The sequence below is a fragment of the Sinocyclocheilus anshuiensis genome, unplaced genomic scaffold (genome assembly GCF_001515605.1).
Source record: "Sinocyclocheilus anshuiensis isolate Anshui unplaced genomic scaffold, SAMN03320099.WGS_v1.1 scaffold492, whole genome shotgun sequence".
NCBI lineage: Eukaryota > Metazoa > Chordata > Actinopteri > Cypriniformes > Cyprinidae > Sinocyclocheilus > Sinocyclocheilus anshuiensis.
The window spans coordinates 426,018-446,566 of NW_015558605.1; the positions used below are offsets into that span (position 1 = coordinate 426,018).

Genomic DNA, 20,549 nt, shown 5'->3' on the forward strand with positions numbered 1-20,549 from the left:
CGCGTTTCAGAAAGGCGGGGCATAGAGGAGAAACAATAATGTACAGTATGTGGAAAATAATGTGTTTTTTGAACCTTAAACCGCAAAAACACGTTTCATTACACCAAATACACAAAATAATGTTATTTTTAGCAACGTCACATGACCCCTTATGACGACCCCTTAAGTAATGTGAGAAAAGTGTTTAAGTAAAATTGAAAATTACAATTTTTAATTTGAAGTTACAAAAATACTCAAAAGAAATACTTATTTGTGGAATGATTGAGGAACTCCGCACGTGGTCTTTAATTTGGGTCATCATAGAAATAATTAAGATTTTGCGTGATCTATAACGTGTGAAATTATGTAAAATGTCAAATCAGCACTGTTGCTGAATTTTCCCATTTTTATTCTCAATATTAGCAATAGCCTTAGCTGCTTGATCTTTTAACTCCCTATTACAAGCAGATATTATTTTTCTTACCATGACAACCGCTTGCATTGAACTTTCCTGTGCAAAAAAAAACAACAGAACAAAACAAAAAACACTGTACATGAGAGTTGACAAGATGCACCCTCTAGGTGACTACACAATTATTTTTGGAGAACTATACCTTTTTAGAAATTTGCACAGAGCACCAAAGCTACTTCTTTCCTTGGGTTACTGGTCACGAGGAAAACAAAGAGAAAAATTTCCAATAAAAGGCCTGTTGAAATTAAGTGATATTTTGTTTTTGAGTAAAGAAAAACTTGTGATCAATTAATTTTGATTTGACATTTAAAGATATCTTAAATGGAAAGATATCAACCTCTGCAGTTCTACCATTGGGAAAAACATAACAGTCAACTTGGATCTTGTGCCTAGATAACCAACTACATTACGAAGTGAAGTGACTTGTGGCCAAGTATGGTGACCCATACTGGGAATTTGTGCTCTGCATTTAACCTATCCAAGTGCACAAACATACAGTAGTGAACACACACCCGGAGCAGCGGGCAGCCAAAAGCAGTTGGGTGTTCAGTGTCTTGCTCAAGGGTCTCTCCTCAGTCGTGGTACCACGAGAGCGCTAGTCATTCACTCCCCCCATGAGACTCGAACCTGCAACCTTCGGGTTACAAGTCCGACTCTCTAACCATTAGGCCACGACTGCCCCCACATTATAGCCTTGATGTCAATCAGTTTTTGCGGATACCATAGAAATGAACTAGAAGTGCCATATACTGAATCCTACTTTTTACAAAACAAATGTTTAATGGAAAATTGTAAAGATTTCCACAGGCTGTTAATTCATTAATAAGCAGTTTATTCATAAAAGCAGTTTATTCAGCATACTTGGACCTCTCCTCCTTTGACATACAAGAGAAAACAAAACAAAACCACACATTCTCCTCACCAGTGTACTGCAGCTTTTCTTTTTCTTTTTTTTTGGTAACCTCTTGCTCGTGGGGGCAAACATGTTGAGATCACTCAATCAGCCAAATATTAAGGTACAGTAGGGCTAAAGCCACACAGGAGTAACGGCCACCAGATGACACAAAAACCAGCAGCACCTGGAAATTTGGTTGATCCTTGACATGATCACAAACAGCAACACAAAGTCGATTCTGCACTAGATTCATCTAAAATGTAATGTAATGTTTCCCTATCCGATCTTTTTTTTTCCTTGTTCTAAAAAAAAATTCCGTAAACATGGCGTCGTCTCAAGATATATCTGCGTACACATGAAAGCACTGAAAGCGACGATATAGTATACATGCCAGACCAGTATGTGGCGCTGTAATTCTGCCACAGCGACACACTAAAAATGGAGAAGACTTGGAGCATGCGCATAAACCTTTAATAAACCTCCATAATCATTTGTTGTTCACCGTAGTAGCAGAAGATTTAGCTTTAGTAAAGCTAATAGTCTCAGTAGCTTCTGCAGCAAGAACAGAAGCATGTAGTCCGCCATTGTTGTTGTTGTTGTTGCTGTTACGTGACGTAGCGGTGTCTGACTAGGATTGAGACGTGGGGTGATAGCATCATCGTTTCAGAAAATATACACAAAAACGCGAGGGTGTCGTTTTCAGATTTATCCAATATATTTTCAAAAAATAGCAGTTTCAGGCTCCCAAAACGCTGGATCCGTCTGGACGAAATTACAAAAAATACAAAATTTGTATGAAAACAGCTAAACGCGTCTCCGTGAGGACGGCCCTCAGTCTATTGTGCATCAATGCAGGAAGTTATAAATCAGGACCCATTAGTATATGGCTGCAGTGATTAACTAATTAACAGAGGGTGTATACATGTCAATGAGCAGCTAATTAAGGAGAAACCAGGACTAAGCAAGTGAAGTTCAAGCATATTAGAAGAAATAAACAAAAAATATATATATAAACAATGTCAAAAAGAATCATTAAAGGGGTCATATGATGTTGCTAAAAAGAACATTATTTTGTGTATTTGGTGTAATGAAATGTGTTTTTGCGGTTTAAGGTTAAAAAAACACATTATTTTCCACATACTGTACATTATTGTTTCTCCTCTATGGCCCGCCTTTCTGAAACGCGTCGATTTTTACAAAGCTCATCGGTCTGAAAAGCGAGGTGTGCTGTGATTGGCCAGCTATCCAGTGCGTTGTGATTGGCCGAATACCTCAAGCGTGTGACGGAAATGTTACGCCCCTCACCATACTGTTGATGCCGTGTCCCGGCCGGAGCGACGAGACAAAAACATTAAAACCCATTATAAACGAGGCATTTGTTGCATCCAGTGGGGACATAATTACTGATTATAATGACTTGTACTGTCTTTTTACGCGTTGTGTTGCATCGCGCTGCATAAACATAAAGGAAAACTTGAAATCGCATCATATGACCCCTTTAATACAATATTTTTAGACAAAGGTTTTGTTAATGATTTTGTTTTTTAAAGGTAATTAAATGAACAGTTTTCCAATAACTGAAGAAAAAGTATAGTATAGTAAAAGCAGTATTGCTTAATAATGAAACCATTATCCATAAAAATATGATAGGCGCTGTCTACACTGGTTGTGGTGTGACGCAACAGTAAACTGACGCCCCACTCAATTTCTGCCGTACTCCACATAACTGTGCTACTTCTGACATTTGGTCAAAGGGATTTGCAATTTTTGCTTTGACACGTACAATGTAGAAAGCTGACAGCGGTTGCTCCTAGTGTAGACACAGTAGCTGTGTCTCATTTTAATGCGAGGTCGCATTTGTTTGCTACATACTTCACTGAAGTGGTCTCATTTCTGGAAAATAACCATTACATTTCAAAGTTAGAAAGGAATAAGATTAGTTTACGGCCCATAGGGAATGACAGTCTATTTTATAATGGTTACTTTTCTGAAATTAGACCACTATGATGACATATGCAGGAAACTCACTACATTTTTGGCATAGAGGATGGGATAACAAAGAAACTGTTATCTCTAGCCAGGTGCAGTTTACAGGTGTAAACTATAAAAATACTGAATATAATGTATGATAATGCACTGGGGGAATTAGTTTGCTGGTCCTAATAATGCCAAATGTCTGATTTTAAACTAAAATGAGGCCAATATTTTTAATGGATAGTCATGCACTGCAAATAAACATATTTTAAATGTGTATTTATTGAATAACAGAAAATTAAATACAAAAGTAAACAGAACACAAACTTTGCTGAAGTGATTATTTTGAACAAGTATAAACTTAGAATACACAAAACATTACTTTCAGGCATGTGATCAACTAGAGACAAAAAAGCAGGAAAAGCACTTATTATTTAACAATATATAGCCTAGATTTGATCACATTAAAAGATATATATTATATTGTAATAATACATACTGTTTTCCTGAAAAAATAAAAAGCAGCATTTAATAATATAATATAATATAGGTATTATATTATTGATATTATATTAAGTATTAATAGAATTGTTAATATTAAAGTACCTGCCAAAATTTGGAAACATTAGTTATTAATGATTTTGAAATAAATCTCTTCTCCTCACCAAGGCTGCATTTATTTGATCAAAAACAAAAAACAGCAATATTGTGAAATAGTATTACATATAAAAAAAGTTTTCTATTTTAATATATTATAAATGTCTTTTATTCCTGTGATAAAAAGCTGAATTGTCAGCATCATTACTTCAGTTTTCAGTGTCACATGACCCTTCAGAAACCATTACAATTGATTTGAAGCTCAAGAAACATTTCTGATTATTATCAATGTTGAAAACAGTTGTGCTGCTTCATATTTTGTGGAAATGGTAATATATTTTATTTTTCAGGATTCTTTGATAAAGTTCAATGAACAGCATCAAATAAATGTATTAAAGCATTTATTAAATAGAAATCTTTTGTAACATTTTAAATGTCTTCACTTTTCACTCACTTCATCACTTTAATGTATGATGAATAAAATTATTATTTTCTCTCTCTATTAAAAATTTACCAGAAATGTTTGAGTGGCAGGCTATCATTGTTTCCACAAAAATGTTAAGCAGCAAAAACGTTTTTTTAACATTGATAAAAATAAATAGTAAATGTTTCTTGAGCAGCAAATCATCATATTAGAATGCTTTCTGAAGGATCATGTGACGCTTCTCTTTGTAAACAACAACAAATTTATAAACTATTCTAATGACGAATGTTGCGTTCCCAAATGCAAAATGAAAGTTAACATTAGAAATGAAAAATTAAAGCTACTCTAGCGCAGCTAGCATTTACAGCAGACATGTAGCATGACAGACTAGTCTATATTTATATAATTGCATCACAACCGTTGCGAATTCTATGACAGTACTAAGCAATCTCAAATTCTCACCAGCATTCATTAAAAAGTTTCCGGGTGAGTAACGCTTCAGCGCTGATTCTACCATTTGAAGCCTTTTAACTGTCCTGCAGATGGCGCTGCGAGCTTGTCCAGCACTCTACCATTCCGTCTATTTGTATTAGAAAACATGACCTTTTCGCAGTTTATTTAGTTAATTGCTTAAGGCCATTTCACGATTTCAATCATCATGCAGTAACCAGTATCACACATGATTTTAGGCCGAAATAACCGGACGAATCACATCCCTGTACTTTAGCTAAAGTGTTTTATCAATACTGAGGCCCTTTGCCCACAATGTTCATTAAAAATATTTTTACAAATGATAGGGGTAACTGAAATCTTTTACGTGATTCTGCTTTTATGCTGCTTGTGTTAGCACAACTTAAACAAAAGTTAGTGCAATGTTAACAAAAACTGGTAAAAAAAGTACTTTGAATTTCCACAATTGTAACAGAATTTTCTCTTTCTCTCTTTTGACGTCATATGCCTGCAAAAACTATAATATCTACTACCATTAAATGGAGTCAACTTTGGCAGGATATGGGTTCAACTGGTTCCACAAAGGGTTCAACTGGTTCCACAATGGGTTCAACTGGTTCCACAATGGGTTCAACTGGTTCCACAATGGGTTCAACTGGTTCCACAATGGGTTCAACTGGTTCCACAATGGGTTCATCTTTTGGCCCATTCAGTTCAATTTGGGCAAGATATACACAAGCTGTGCAGGAGAAAGAACGATACAAGAAGGAATTGAATGCTTTTAAGATGAGAGAAGAAGAAAAGAAGGAACTAGACAAGAGGAACAGATCTAAAGAGGAAGAAGAAAGGAAAAGAATTCACAAAGAAAAAAACAATGAAAAAGACATCAAACAACACAATGTGTGATGTACAACACTAGTGCCTTTTAAAATAGTTCACAGAGATTGTTTAAACTGCAAGATGCTTTGTATTCATCACGTGGGGTTACTAGCCGTAATTGTGCAGTATTTTGTAGCATTCTTTCTTGCTGTTGAAAGTGATGGCATAAATCGTTATGTTTATCTTCTGTATGTTTCTATAACTCCAGATTACAGATTAAAATGACCATCCTTACAGATCTTCATCTTTTATAATGTGTTATTGAGCTGTATTGCTGTCACATAAGAGCATACTTATGTTATTTCCCTTTTGCACTGCCTTAACAACATTAAATAATGAATAAATCACTCATTTATCTAGAAACCCAAGACCAGTGTGTTTTCTTTTACAAATAATGCTTATTCTTATTATTTTACAAGGTGCTTGTAGCAAATTAGTGATAACAGCCAGTTGCAATCTGTCTTTTTTTTTAAAGTCTTCCGTCATTGCACTACATAGCTTTCAAAATACATTATGCACAGCTTTCTTAGTACTCCGCATGAACAGATGCTGAACAAATTGTTACAAGGTGCTTGTAGCAAATTAGTGATAACAGCCAGTTGCAATCTGTCTTTTTTTTAAAGTCTTCCGTCATTGCACTACATAGCTTTCAAAATACATTATGCACAGCTTTCTTAGTACTCCGCATGAACAGATGCTGAACAAATTCTTTGAATCCATTTTGCAAGCCCTTCAAAATAAATGTAATTAAAAATAATATTATTTGCTAAATAATGCAGATATACTCAGCATGTGGGGATAGAAATGATGTGTCTTTTGTCCCGTGCAAACAGAGAATGTCTGAAATAGACCAAATACATGAACCAACCACCACTTTTGGCACCACTCTAGTGGAAGCTGTTCTAGCACTTAAACCCACACTGGGGCAGACGAATTATTGTTCATAACTTAATGGCATGAGAGAATGTTTATAACAACAATATAAATAAAATTAAAAACATGCTTATGTGGCCAGGAAACCATATTCATCGCCAGGCACAGCAGGCAGCTCTCTGCTGCATCTCTTAGACCAGGCTTTCTCAAACTGAGGCCTAGGGACACACAGGCGGCCATAAGGTACTGCTAGAGGGGAAGAGACAAGTAAACATTTAGTCCACAAAATTTTACAGTTTTAATTTTATATTCTAAAGACTGAACAATTTAAAACAAGAATAGGAAACAATATGTATTGTTTATCTTTTCATTATTTTAAATGGGTTCAAGGAACAGTTTAATGGTATAAAATGCTGCTAATTAAACAATAAATTAATATTTACATTAGGGCTGTTGATTTAACATGTTACTTTTTTTCCATAACTTATTAATTCACGTGTTACATTTTTTAATGCAATTAACAAATGTGCAATATCACACGAGTGCTGTTTGTGTCCAGAACAGCGTGCAAATGTGATATTTATTTTATACAACAGTTCAATAAATAAGAATTTAATATTGTGTTATAGTATAGACAAAATGTCTGTTTTCTCCGTTTTGCAAATGCAAATATTACATATTAAAGCCACAGCAGAACTGAACAAAACACAATTTCTGTGAATCTGCGTTTTGAACGAATCGGGTGAACCAATGATTCAAAGGCCCATTTATAAAGAGAGCCATTTACTTCATTCCTGAATGAATCTGCCGTTTGAATGAATTAATCAAATGAATGAATGAACGAATGAACGACTTATGCATTAAGACATTTACTGCCACCTACTGGCAGTTAGGGCTGGGCGATAAAACAATAACGATAATTATCGTGATATCATTTTCCTCAGTAAAATGATAAGAGTTCGATAAATGTTCGATACAATGTTTATGCGCCAAAAGTGGTACTCATTTGAAGCCACACCGATCATTTATCCGCTCAGCTCAAAGTTCAAACGGCAGCACAGCGCGAGCTCACTAGAGCAGATGTGTTTAATGTGCTAAGACTCGGTCACGCGAGCACTAAACAGCGATGTGAGATCGCGGGCCCCACAGACCTCTGGGCCCTATGCACTCTGTCACCCTTTTCCTCCCACTAGCGATGCCCCTGAATGTAGACATGTATTAAATGGATTAAAGAAGTGAATATAATTACAGTATTTTTTTGTGATTAAGTTATAGCCTAGCGGTTTTGCATTTACTGTATACTTAATGTATTTAGACTACTGTTTTTCATACAAATACCTTGAAACCATATAGTTACTTTCAATTTTTTTTACCATGGTATTGAGGTGCTATATGTGTGGTTTTAACTTTGGTTATCATGATCTAAATGTGTGCTACTATGAAAGACCAAAAAATAACTAGAAAAGTGTAAAGAATTCAAAAACGTGAAGTGCTTGTCATGTTCTGACCAGAAAGAGTAGTTTAAAACCACAGTTATCGGTCTGATTTATACAAATTTCAATTGGGAGCAAAAACCTGCCTTTAGAAAAATGTGAAAATTATCGTGATGATTATCGATATCGACTGATATGGAAAATCTTATTGTGATCATTTTTTTGGACACATCACGCTGCCCTACTATTTCATATTTACATGTTTATAATAATACAAAAATTAAAAAATCTGGGGAAAAAAAATCCTTATTAATAAATAACTAATTAAAGAGATAGTTCACCCCAAAAAGAAAAAAAGAATATGAAAAAGAAAAATTATTTTTTTTAAAGCTACTTTTTGTGATGTCTATTTCATGCTTTTCTCATGTAACACAATAATGGCTTTAAAATACATTTGTGGGCAATTTCTCAGCCAAATTTGATGTGCTATTAATATGTGATTATTAGATTTATCACAACATTGAGTAATTAATTAGATTAAAAATTTGAATCATCCTAATTTACATAAACATGATTTATTTTGTAGAACGGGAAGGCATATTTCAGAATTGAGGCCACAACTATCTTCTTCAGAAACATGTCTGATGGCATTATAGAACTGGCTTGTCTTGGCCGGCCATTTCAGTTGGGAATGCTGTATGACTGCAGGAGCGATGCTCTCATTCCAGGTAATACAATCACACGAATAAATCAAGAGTGACATGAAATAAGATGACATACATACATGCATGGATTTGAGGGAATGGAAATTATGGTGAACATTTCAGTTTCTGTTTTTCTTAAACATTATCTAAGCCAGTGGCATGCAACCCTTTTGACAAGCCATTGAATTTTTTTATTGTGCTGAATTAAGCCCCATCATAAAAAACACAATGTACGGTAATACCCCCTCGTTTACAATTGTTTTAAAAGCACAAGGCCACAAAAGATCTGTGATCTATGAAAGACCCCCATATTCTATGGCACAACAACATTATGATATTTATACATATTTATGACTATTCCAACCTTTAGTATTGCATAAAGGTTGTCCTTGTGAAGATACAACAGTAATTAACCAGAGGAATTTAATAAACCTAAAGATATAAACAAAACATATGCCCATTACAGAGGACAAAATTAATCTGGCCTTAGGAGACGGAAACTGAAATTAAATTGTATTGTTTGGTAGTAGCAAGTTTCTTTGTTTGTTTGTTTGGATGAATTTAACAGGCAACATATACATTCTTTAAAGGAATATCTCTCTGGGACTTTGAAATGCTGAAGAAGAATATTAACATACGGCCACAGCCAAATACTGACTTCAAAATAATTGCCTCAGACTCTAGTGAAGACAAAGTAGCAGCTCTGAATGTTTCTGCATCTCTTGAAGCCAGCTTTCTGAGTGGATTAGTCAGTGTTAAAGGATCAGCAGACTATTTAAACGACAACAAGAAGTCCAAACATCAGTCTCGAGTCACCTTGCAGTATCGGACAACTTCACATTTTGAGCAGTTAACTATGGAGCATCTTGGCGCAGGAAATGTAAAGCACTGCAATGTATTTCAGGAGGGCTCGGCCACACATGTTGTTACAGCTCTACTGTATGGAGCTCAAGCATTCTTTATTTTTGATCGTGAGGTTTCGTCTAATGAAAACCATCAAGAGATACAAGGTGACCTCCAAGCGTCAATCAAAAAGATACCTTTAATATCAATAGAGGGTCAGGCATCTTTGAAAATGAATGAAATGGAACAAGAGAAAATGAACAAGTTCAGCTGCACTTTTCATGGCGATTTTGCCCTGGACAACAATCCAGTCTCCTATGTAGATGCCATCAAGGTGTACTCGGAGCTACCAAAACTGTTGGGAGAACATGAAGAGAATGCTGTGCCCATGACCGTGTGGCTTTACCCTCTGAAAAAACTAGATTCGGCAGCTGCTCAGTTAGTCAGGGAGATCAGTGTTAGCCTGGTACGACGAGCCAAACGGATCATGGATGGACTGGATGATTGTGACGTTCAATGTCAAGATCTGATGAGGGACGATATTGCCATTGAATTCCCTGAAATCAAAGACAAGATCAAAAAATGTAAAGATCTTCTCTCGGAGTACAAAACCGTTCTTCAAAAACATCTCAGCAGGCTACTTCCATCCATAAGGAGTGGAGGAGAAGAGGAACAGGAGCTTGCAGATTATCTGAACAGAAATGAAAGATCCCCATTTCAGGGGGCTCTGGTAACCAAGTATCTAAACGAGCGAGAGCGAGAGATGAATGTTGTTAGATCTTACCTTGACATCATGAAAGATGTCCCTGTTATTTCATCCAGCAACGAATTGGACAAAGTTGTCTTGAAAGCATCCAATAACTACGTGATAGCTTTCACACTCTCATCCTTAAACGAAGACGAACCGTACCTTTCAGACTTGGGGAATTACCTTAAGGAACAATCCTGTAACAATGGAGAGCAAGTAAGTTATAATCTAAACTCTTCAAAGAAGACAGAGAAATGGTTTTGCTCAGGGGATGTAACAGCATTCACCAGGGAAAACATACAGGCCTTCCTAGATTTCAAAGAAGCCAATAAAGGGAAAGAAAACATTGAATTCTGCATTGCATCAATCCCAGATGAACTCAGCACTGCCTCTTCAATTCATGTTTATGAAAGAGGGAGACTCATCAGCTCACAGTATGAGCTTCCTTCAAAACCACCAATGCCGATTTTCTTGAGTGCTGAGCACGACTGCATTCATTTGCAAATCAAACCCCCTGATCGTGGTGTTAGCTGTGTGGACTCGTACTGTATTTCATATCAGTCTGCACAGAGCACTGAATGGACAGAGGTGTATACTGATGGAGTTGCTGATCAGGTCACTGTCAAGCAGTTGCAACCATATAAAGAATTTTGTTTTACCTGCAAGGCTGTGTGTCGTCCAGGAGTAAGTCTGACGAGTGACACAACATCATTCTCCAGGACTCGTCCATGTGCTCCTCCTGGAGCACCTACCGTAAAACACGTAGCATCTGAGTCAGCAACTTTAGTCTGGGATGTTCCTGCATCTGTGGGTGAGGGAGTTCTGATCACTGGATACGTGTTGGAATCCAGAGAATGCACAAAGGAACATGAAAATGAAAAGCCGTGGAAGTCTGTGAAATCTACAAACAGGGAGTGCATTCTTCATGAACTGAAAAGAGAGACAGATTACACAGTCAGAGTTTCGGCAATTTGTGTTAATGATGAAATGAGTCTCCCCAGCTCAGAAACAGTGCTTTCTGCATGTTTGAAGAGGAGTAAACATTCAGGTGAGGTTGGAAGTGGGCTGTTCAAAAATCAATCTTCACGTATAAACAAGGGGAATCCTTCAATTTATAGACTGAATCTATACCAAAAAATGAAAGAGAATGATTTTAATCAGTATGTCTTTGGAAGAAAAGTGGAGGATGTGAAAAACAAAGTAATTCTTCTACTGGGATCGACAGGTGCAGGAAAAACCACACTCATCAATGTGATGGTCAACTACATACTAGGTGTAAAGTGGCAGGATCCATATCGCTTCAAACTAATCACTGAAGTGACAAATCGCACACAGGCTGAGAGTCAGACACCTAATGTTTCATCTTATGAGCTGTACAGTCAGCCTGGCTTTCAAATCCCCTACTCGCTCACAATCGTAGATACACCTGGATTTGGGGATACAAAAGGAATCACACATGATAAACTGATTACAAAGCAGGTCAAAAGCTTTCTTTGTAGCTCGTTGGGAATTGATCACATTGATGCCGTTTGCCTAGTTGTCCAGGCTTCTCTTGTCCGCCTGAGTGCCAACCAGAAGTATATATTTGATTCAGTCTTGTCAATTTTTGGAAAAGACATTGCAGAGAACATAATTATTTTGGTGACATTTGCAGATGGTAAAGACGTCCCAGCTCTAGAAGCCATCAAAGCAGCAGATCTGCCCTGTCAAAAGAATAAAAAGGGACATCCCACCCATTTCAAGTTCAACAACACAGCTGTGTATGCAGACAAAAGTGTAGAAAAACACAAAGCCGTTGGCAGTGATTCAGATGATGATGAAGACGATGATCAGAAACTGAATGAGATTGTGTGGGCATCAACCTTCAAACAGATGAAGGCTTTTTTCAAGACACTGGGGACCATTGAAAGTAAAGATCTGACTCTGACTATAAAGGTCTTGGAGGAACGAGAGCGCCTTGAGAAAGCCATGACAAGTCTGACCCCTCAGATAACTGCTGGTCTCTCTAAAATGAGTGAGATAAAAAGATTTAAGCAATGTTTAGAAAATCAGAATGACAAGATGGATCAAAATGAGAATTTTGAACAAGAGATAGCGGTGATGAAAGCAAACAGAACCCCTGGAAAATATTTTAGCATGAATTGCAACACCTGCTTCTTCACATGTCACTCCAACTGCTTCCTCCCTGCAGAAGATCCTGTGCAGACTTGTGCTGTGATGGAGAATGACCAGTGCATTATCTGCCCTGGAAACTGCCATTACTCTTTTCATTCAAGAGAAAATTTCCTGTGGACATATGAAACAAAAGTAGAGACAAAAACCATTAAAGAGTTGAAAGAAAACTTCATGGCGGCTAAAGGACAGTTCATGGACACAGTGCAAATGCTTGAAGCACTTGAAAAGGATCTCCGTGGAATTAAGGAAAAACTAATGAAGTTGATCAAATTGTCCACTGATTGCCTAAAAAGACTAGATGAAATTGCATTGAAGCCAAAATCTCTTTCCACAGTAGAATACCTTGAAATCCTGATCAAAACAGAGAAGGAAGAGAAACGCCCTGGATTTGAAGACCGCATTGTTGAACTCGAGAATATTAAAAAAGAAGCTCTTCTCCTGGAAAAGATAGCCAGAGGAGCTCATTCACTTGAAGAAGTCGCTGAACTCTGAAAACGGTGACAATGAAGAAAGCTCCTTTGTGTGGTGACTTGGAGATACTTGATGGAAAAAGAAAAAAAAAATTATTATAGAAGTATTAGCAAGATTAGAAATTCCTTAACATGAAGAAGTTAATGTCTGTCTCTAGAGTCATTCAAGATCTTAATCTTACTATATTCAACCATTTTTAATGAAAGTGAGAGTTTATCTGCTGTAAATCTGATAAGCTGGCATAACTGATTGATTTTTAACTGATAACAATGAGTTAACTGTTTTCTTTTTGTTCTAGTTGAAACCTTTTAAATTGACCTTATGACAGCGGCTCCTTAACCACACCCACCGCTTTCAGGGGCAGGCACTGGGCATCTGTGTCAGTCAAACAAAGTGTGGACACGAGTTGGTTCGCCCATGTACTTGATGATTTTGGAATAAATTACTTCAGTTTATCATAGTTTAGCTAAATTACTGTAGTCACTCTGTTCTGAACATCAAATCCTTTGTTTTCCCATCAAATGTATTCTAACTAGTTGGTTGAATAAAAATATTTTGACCTTATATTTAAAAACATTACCTCAAGTTAGCATCAGGTAGCTAGTTAGCTAGCCAGTTAGCATCAGCTAAAATATTTTTCAAATATGCAATTATAATTTTGTAATTCATAATTATTGATTATATTCTTTTTTATTTTAAGCTAAAACTGCCTGTACTCTGATTTTGCTGTAAATGTTTAAACCAAATTTCTTTGTCAGACTGGGGGGCATTTCCCCCACTCTACCCTATCTTGGATGAGGCCCATTTGCATTTAGTATGCAGATGGTCACGGTGTCTTTATCTGAAGATAGTAAATTATAGTCATGAAAGTGGAATGAAGCTTACTATCACAAAGAATAACAAATGAAAGAACGTCTGATCAAACACCTGCATTTTTCGAGATAACTGAATTTTGCGAATGGGATGAATAAAACCATTATCTAGCTAATAGCAAATTCATGCCATACATGTGATATAACAACACCTTTTTACCAGAGTTAAAGGAATTTGTCAAAAAAAAAGGATGTGTGTGTCCAACAGTTCAGTAAACCGGCCACGAGCAGTGTATAGTCTCCCCCGACATGTTGCCAAATAATGTTTTATCTTCAACATACATCATCTATGCCAAAAAAGTAAGAAGATATGTTTTCAGGGGACTTTCTGAATTTGCTTTTTTTTGTAAAAAGCTTTCGTAACTGGCATAGATTTATAGAAAATTTCCATAGTTTGGAAAATAAATAATTTTACATACTCATTCCTAATTTTTCATGCAAGATTTAAATTACATCTCAAATGACAAGGGATCAATTTATAATCATGTTTATATTACTTACCCAGTCCGTGACTCTCCAATGGCTTGGGTATGCAGAACATTCGCAGCTGATATGGACGGAATGCCCCTGCAGTAATCTCTAGAGCAGGGGTGTCCAATCCTGCTCTTGGAGGGCCAATGTTCTGCAGAATTTAGCTCTAACCAGCTCTAACACATACAGTAAAGCCAAGGTCACACTACAGGATTTTAAGCCCGATTTGCAAGTCAACGAGCTCGTCGACTGGTCGGGCTGTGATCGGGGGAAAATCAGCGGGTGATCAGCTCTTGGCAGTCTTTATGTGTGAACTACTCAACGACGCCAAACAAATATCTAGCATGCTAAATATCTGGACCGGTCGGCCGACTTGACATCACGTGGTGTCAGGTGTCGCGACGAGCTACCTCTGGGCAGAGGTCAGCGGAAGAAAAACAGCAGCAGCAACATGGCTTTAAGAACAGATCATCACGCAAACAGTTTGCAGCACTAATTTCCTTCCAACGTCAATTTTCAAATAAAGAACTCCTGTTTCACCTGTTTCAACATGGTTTGGGCACCGGATAGATTCGTTGGGTGAGAGAGTTGTTGTCAGTTCATGTAGTGTGTGACCCCCTGTTGCGGATCATTTACGTAATGTCACGTAGTGTGAACACCGCAATGACTTCAAGACAGTCAGCTAGTCATGTAGTCTGAACAGCACAGCGATCTGTCGATGTTTAAAGTCGTGTAGTGTGAACTTGGCTTAAGATTCTAGTGAGTCTGTTGACCCTGATTAGCTAGTTCAGGTGTGTGTAATTAGGGTTGGCACTAAACTCTGCAGGACAGTGGCTGCGTTCGAAACCGCATAATCATTGAATAGTCCTGCGTCCAAATGTGCCTACTTATACCAGGCCCGGATGTTTATTACATTGTTGTTGCAGATGAAATATAAGACAAATAATATTAAATAAATATTTTTAGTAACTCAAACCCTTTTATCTAAACCTCTGTCAGTCGCGCGCATCCGCCATGTTCGTAGTTTTTAATGCTTTTATTCGTGTTTGTAGTTCTGAACTGAATCCTTCGCCAAAGTGCAATGGATGAGAGGCTGCTCGCTGCAGAGCAAATGGGTAAATGGCTCCACCTATCCCACCTCTCTTGACCTAGTCTAGCTCCACCTTTCCCGTTTACTGCACTTCGTTATTATTCTCGTTATTTCCCAACAGCAGCTAATGAACCGGAAGTCTCGCACATTCACAGAAAACGGCTTACTTCCGCATTGAAAAATAAGGTGGATAAGACTTGCATGGAACTGGACATGCTGAAATAGCTAATAGTGCCTAAACTTTCTTTAACATTTTTGATGATTTCATGATTTTTCAGCATTGTTTCTGTTACTAACGGCATTACTAGATTATCTGTGCACCGCTTTCTTTTTACCAACCACATTAAGGCTATGTAGGGCATTTGTGAATTTATCTCAATAATAATGAATGTAATAAAGTATGCTCCTAATATGCTATTTGTTTTTAAATGTGGGAAGTGAGTTACCCTTGCAGGTGTGATAAAAAATAAAATGAAATATAATGATCACCTATTTGCTCGTCTCATTTATTCCTTTTAAATGAACACTTGGGATCTCCCCCTTAAAAATGAAAATGCGATTGTACAACCCGAATTCCGGAAATGTTGGGACGTTTTTTAAATTTGAATAAAATGAAAACTAAAAGAATTTCAAATCACATGAGCCAATGGTTTATTCACAATAGAACATAGAGAACATAATAAATGTTTAAACTGAGAAATTTGACAATTTTATGCACAAAATGAGCTCATTTCAAATTTGATGCCTGCTACAGGTCTCAAAATAGTTGGCATGGGGGCATGTTTACCATGGTGTAGCATCTCCTCTTCTTTTCAAAACAGTTTGAAGACGTCTGGGCATCGAGGTTATGAGTTTCTGGAGTTTTGGTGTTGGAATTTGGTCCCATTCTTGCCTGATATAGGTTTCTAGCTGCTGAAGAGTTCGTGGTCAACTTTGACGTATTTTTCGTTTAATGATGCGCCAAATGTTCTCTATAGGTGAAAGATCTGGACTGCAGGCAGGCCAGTTCAGCACCCGGACTCTTCTACTACGAAGCCATGCTGTTGTAATAGCTGCAGTATGTGGTTTTGCATTGTCCTGCTGAAATACCAAGGTCTTCCCTGAAATAGACATCGTCTGGAGGGGAGCATATGTTGCTCTAAAACCTTAATATAGCTTTCAGCATTCATAGTGCCTTCCAAAACATGCAAGCTGCCCATACCGTATGCACTTATGCACCCCCATACCATCAGAGATGCTGGCTTTTGAACTGAACGCTGAACCTTTTTCACATATGGGTTCCTTTTTGCATGATAGAGCTTTAGTTGGCATCTGCAGATGGCACGGCGAATTGTGTTTACCGACAGTGGTTTCTGGAAGTATTCCTGGGCCCATTTAGTAATGTCAATGACAGAATCATGCCGCTGAGTGATGCAGTGTGGTCTGAGGGCCCGAAGACCACGGGCATCTGTTGTGGCTTCTGCCGATGCTGTGAGGAATCATTCTCAAAGTCTTGGGGTTTTGATGCCAGAAGATAAGCCTTTATTATTCAGAGACAATAAAGCAGAGAGACCCCGCAGGGAATCTCCCGAGTCTGTGTCTGGACACTCTTTTATACAGTTTTTCCTTTAAGGCGTGTTCCATACATTTCCTACATCCCGTCATTGTTTACCTTTTTTTTGGCTATGCCTCCAATCTGTTTCCTGCAAGCAGACAAGAGGCCCCAATTTATGTTACGTTAAAGGAAGAGGCCCAGTCATATTTTTTGTCTCATGTCAAAACAGGAAGTGCAGCTTTACCATAAACCGTATGTCTGCACATTCCATTCTCAACTTCACCATGGAAGCACATTACATTCTCATCCAGGCTTCTGTACACAGTCAAATACATGATTATAATAGTAAAATACCTTGATAAATAAATGGCTATATTCACAATGACTGAACTTGATTAATAAAAATCTTCTACACATCCAACAAAGGTCTTCGGCCTTGTCCCTTACGCACAGAGATTTCTCCAGTTTCTCTGAATCTTTTGATGATGTTATGCACTGTAGATGATGAGATTTGCAAAGCCTTTGCAATTTGATGTTGAGGAACATTGTTTTTAAAGTATTCCACAATCTTTTTACGCTCTCTTTCAGGCTACGTTTACACTGGCACAAAAAATCCGATCTTTCGCTCACATCTGACACAGATCGGAATTTGTTGCACACGTGTAAACACAAAAACCCGCACGAGATCCGATTTTTTTGCATCCGATCTGAGCCACTTCCAAATGTGGATTTTAATCGGATACACATCTGATATCTGGACATCCGACCTACGTCTAAACACACATATCCGATTCTCCACAGAACTCCCAATGCGAGGGCGACACGTTTGCTCATAAAGATTTTTAATGCCGGCGTGCTGTTCGTTCACTCTCTCTCTCTCTCTCTCTCTATTTGAATTCATTTCAATAAATATCATCTTTATTTCACTAAAGAATTCTACCTCTAACGAGCTGTAGATAAAATAACAAATTAAAATTACCGTTATTTTCCAGTCTTTATCCGTTCAGTCAGATTTTGTGCTGCAAAACATCCATGACAGCCGTTGTCCATGTAAAGTGTTTTGGAGCGTCTGGAAGCCACTCCTTGGGGGGGCGGGCTTACAGACCTGATGTCAATTAACTTAATTAGTTGCTAGATGTTCCCCCAGCTGAATCTTTTCAAAATTCTTTGTTGCCCCCCGTGCCAACTTTTTTGATACCTGTAGGCTCTGTAGGATGCTGATATATTGGAAAGCAGGGTGGCCGATGGCCGATATAATTTTATTTATTTTAAATTAATATTTAAGAAATTTGAAATCATTTGAAAATGGATTAAAAAAAACATACTTATACTTTAGAAGACAAAGCATTTTTCACAAATAAATATTTAATAAAAAGCTAATTAAAAAAGAAATAAACAAGGTAACCAACAGGGCACTCAGTATTCTGGGAAGTTTGTGTGAATCTTTTTTTTTTTTTTAAATAAAGCCAAGGTAACACTCATTTTACATACAGCAGAATCGTTTTTTTTTTTCTTTTTTTTTCCAAATATAGCCAAGGTAACACTAATTTTACATACAGCACACAGTGGAAATGACATGCATATGACAGTGGGCAAATGCATAAAGCGCAGCATAATTTGAAATCACGAGTTTAAAGTTTGTCGATCACTCGTCTCAATGAAGCTGAACTCTCCTCCTGTCCACATTCAATTCACACGGACCGACCGTCACCCAGAGAACACGTGATCATGCAGGATACAAATGCACACTTCACAAGATCTCAACTATGATGTTATGTTCAACATGGAAGCTCCAAAGCTAGTATAAACAAAACAACATTTCACATTGAAGCACTGTATCGGAGCTTGATTCATTTTGAGAAAAGCATGTGATCTGTGACGTCCGAAGCTTCATTCGCCTGAAAACCACGTGACTGCTTCAGCACAGAGCATACTGAAATACAAAATCAAAACTCTGATGTTATGTTATGATGTTATGTTAACAAATGCAGTGTTTAGCAAAGAGACAAATGGTATAGCAATTAAATGACCACTTACCATCAACATGAATATCCCAGTCAGTCCCTCCAAGCTGAAGTGGTGCACCCTGTTAATTAAGAGTGGAATAAGACCATAACTAACTAAACTGCACGGCTGAATGGTGTAGTGGCATTTTTATTTTCCCAATAAAGGTATGAGACGAAAGTCTTTTGAATATTTATTTTCTTTCAAGAAAAGGTAACAGTCATTCAGTCATTACAGTCATGACTGCAGAGTGCGACCCAGAATGATACTCTGACTCAGAAGCACCCTGAATTGATTAGGATATAAATACTATCTCAACCAATCATAATGCATATTCAACATACAATGTGTACATTTAAGGTATCCAACCATGTCCACTAGATGCGTTTCTAAGTATTTAATGCAAATAGTTTTCTAAGAAGCCAGGATGTCTAAGAAGCTAAAATAACATTTCTGTCTCACACTTGTCTCGCACATAAACATCATTGATCATATGATTTTGTAGTCATAAACACAAACATGCTTTGTATGTTTTATACAATACAAAAACATTTTATATCTGAGAAACTAAATAATTATTGTCAAGCACGTTATAAACATCTACATTTGAACAGATATTCACAAACAGAGTATTTCACAGTAAATATTAGTCTTAACGTTCTTAGACTATAACAGTCATTGGCCTGGTTTCACAGACAGGGCCTAGACTAAAGCCCTATTTGCACGGGATTAGTATTACCTGGTGACCTCCAGTCAACGCCTTTTTATCCATCTTTCGCAAAGAATGGAGCTGCTTTGGAGTGTTTGATAGTATTTTGGGTATTGTCATCATATCGCTACATCATAGTTTGCAGAAAGAGAAAGCTGAAAAGGTTTTGAGGTTAATGTGTTACAAATAAGTCAAGCACAAAGCTTGAGATATTATTTTAACCTGGTGAGATGTAAATGACTGTAATGTGGTGTTTGGGTTTTGGTTCATGTTCATGTTCATGTTTTCATGTCTTTTATTTTGTAATTGTTGAAGTCTGTGTCTTGGATTATTGTTTGGATGTTTGGATCACTCTGTAAATAAACTGCACTTGGGTTCTCACTACGCTCGCCTTCAGTGGACTGAATCGTTACAGAACACACGACCAGCACAATGAACCCAGCAGTATCACGCCTCCTCTGCCTTCGTCAAGGAAACCGGGCCATAGAGGATTACGTGGAGGACTTTTGTGGACTCTGCAACCAAGTGGTTTTTAATGATGTGGCCCTTAAGGACATTTTTCGAGTGGGTTTAAATGAACCCATTCGTTCTCAGTTGCCTGGGGGAAAGATTTGTTGGTCACTAGAACAAAATATAGACTTTGCTCTGCAGTTGAGTGGATCTGCTTTCACTGTGGGTGTCGTGTAGAGTCAAAGCCTGATCACGTCATGTCTGCCAAGCCAGATTCTGCTAACATCATGTCTGCTACCCCAGGGCTTGCTCACGTCACGTCTGCCAAACCCGAGCCTGCTCCCGACATGTCTGCTACGCCAAGTCTTCTTCACGTCACGTCTGCCAAGCCAGAGCCTGCTCACATCATGCCGGTCACTCAGGAAATTCTTCACAATATGGCCGCCATTGAAGAGCTTCGTTGCAAGATGGCCGCCACACAGGAGTCTCTTCACAAAATGGC

General features: G+C 37.6%; 2 protein-coding genes across 4 annotated transcripts in view; both read left to right on the forward strand.

Annotated features, from left to right (window-relative positions):
* Positions 1-13,386, forward strand: part of LOC107680183 (uncharacterized) — a 23,361-nt gene extending 9,975 nt beyond the window's left edge. Inside the window, exons 3-4 of one of the 2 annotated variants that reach the window (XM_016475967.1) lie at positions 8,563-8,704; positions 9,271-13,386. In XM_016475967.1, the coding sequence (XP_016331453.1) occupies positions 8,614-8,704; positions 9,271-12,938 (3,759 nt within the window). In that variant the 5' untranslated portion in view covers positions 8,563-8,613 and the 3' untranslated portion in view covers positions 12,939-13,386. Of the gene's footprint in view, positions 1-5,336; positions 6,032-8,562; positions 8,705-9,270 lie in introns of those variants that run through there. The other variant, XR_001633120.1, reaches the window with a different exon arrangement.
* The window catches only part of LOC107680186 (gastrula zinc finger protein XlCGF57.1-like), a 398,670-nt gene that overhangs the window by 239,347 nt on the left and 138,774 nt on the right, over positions 1-20,549 (forward strand). The window lies entirely within an intron of this gene.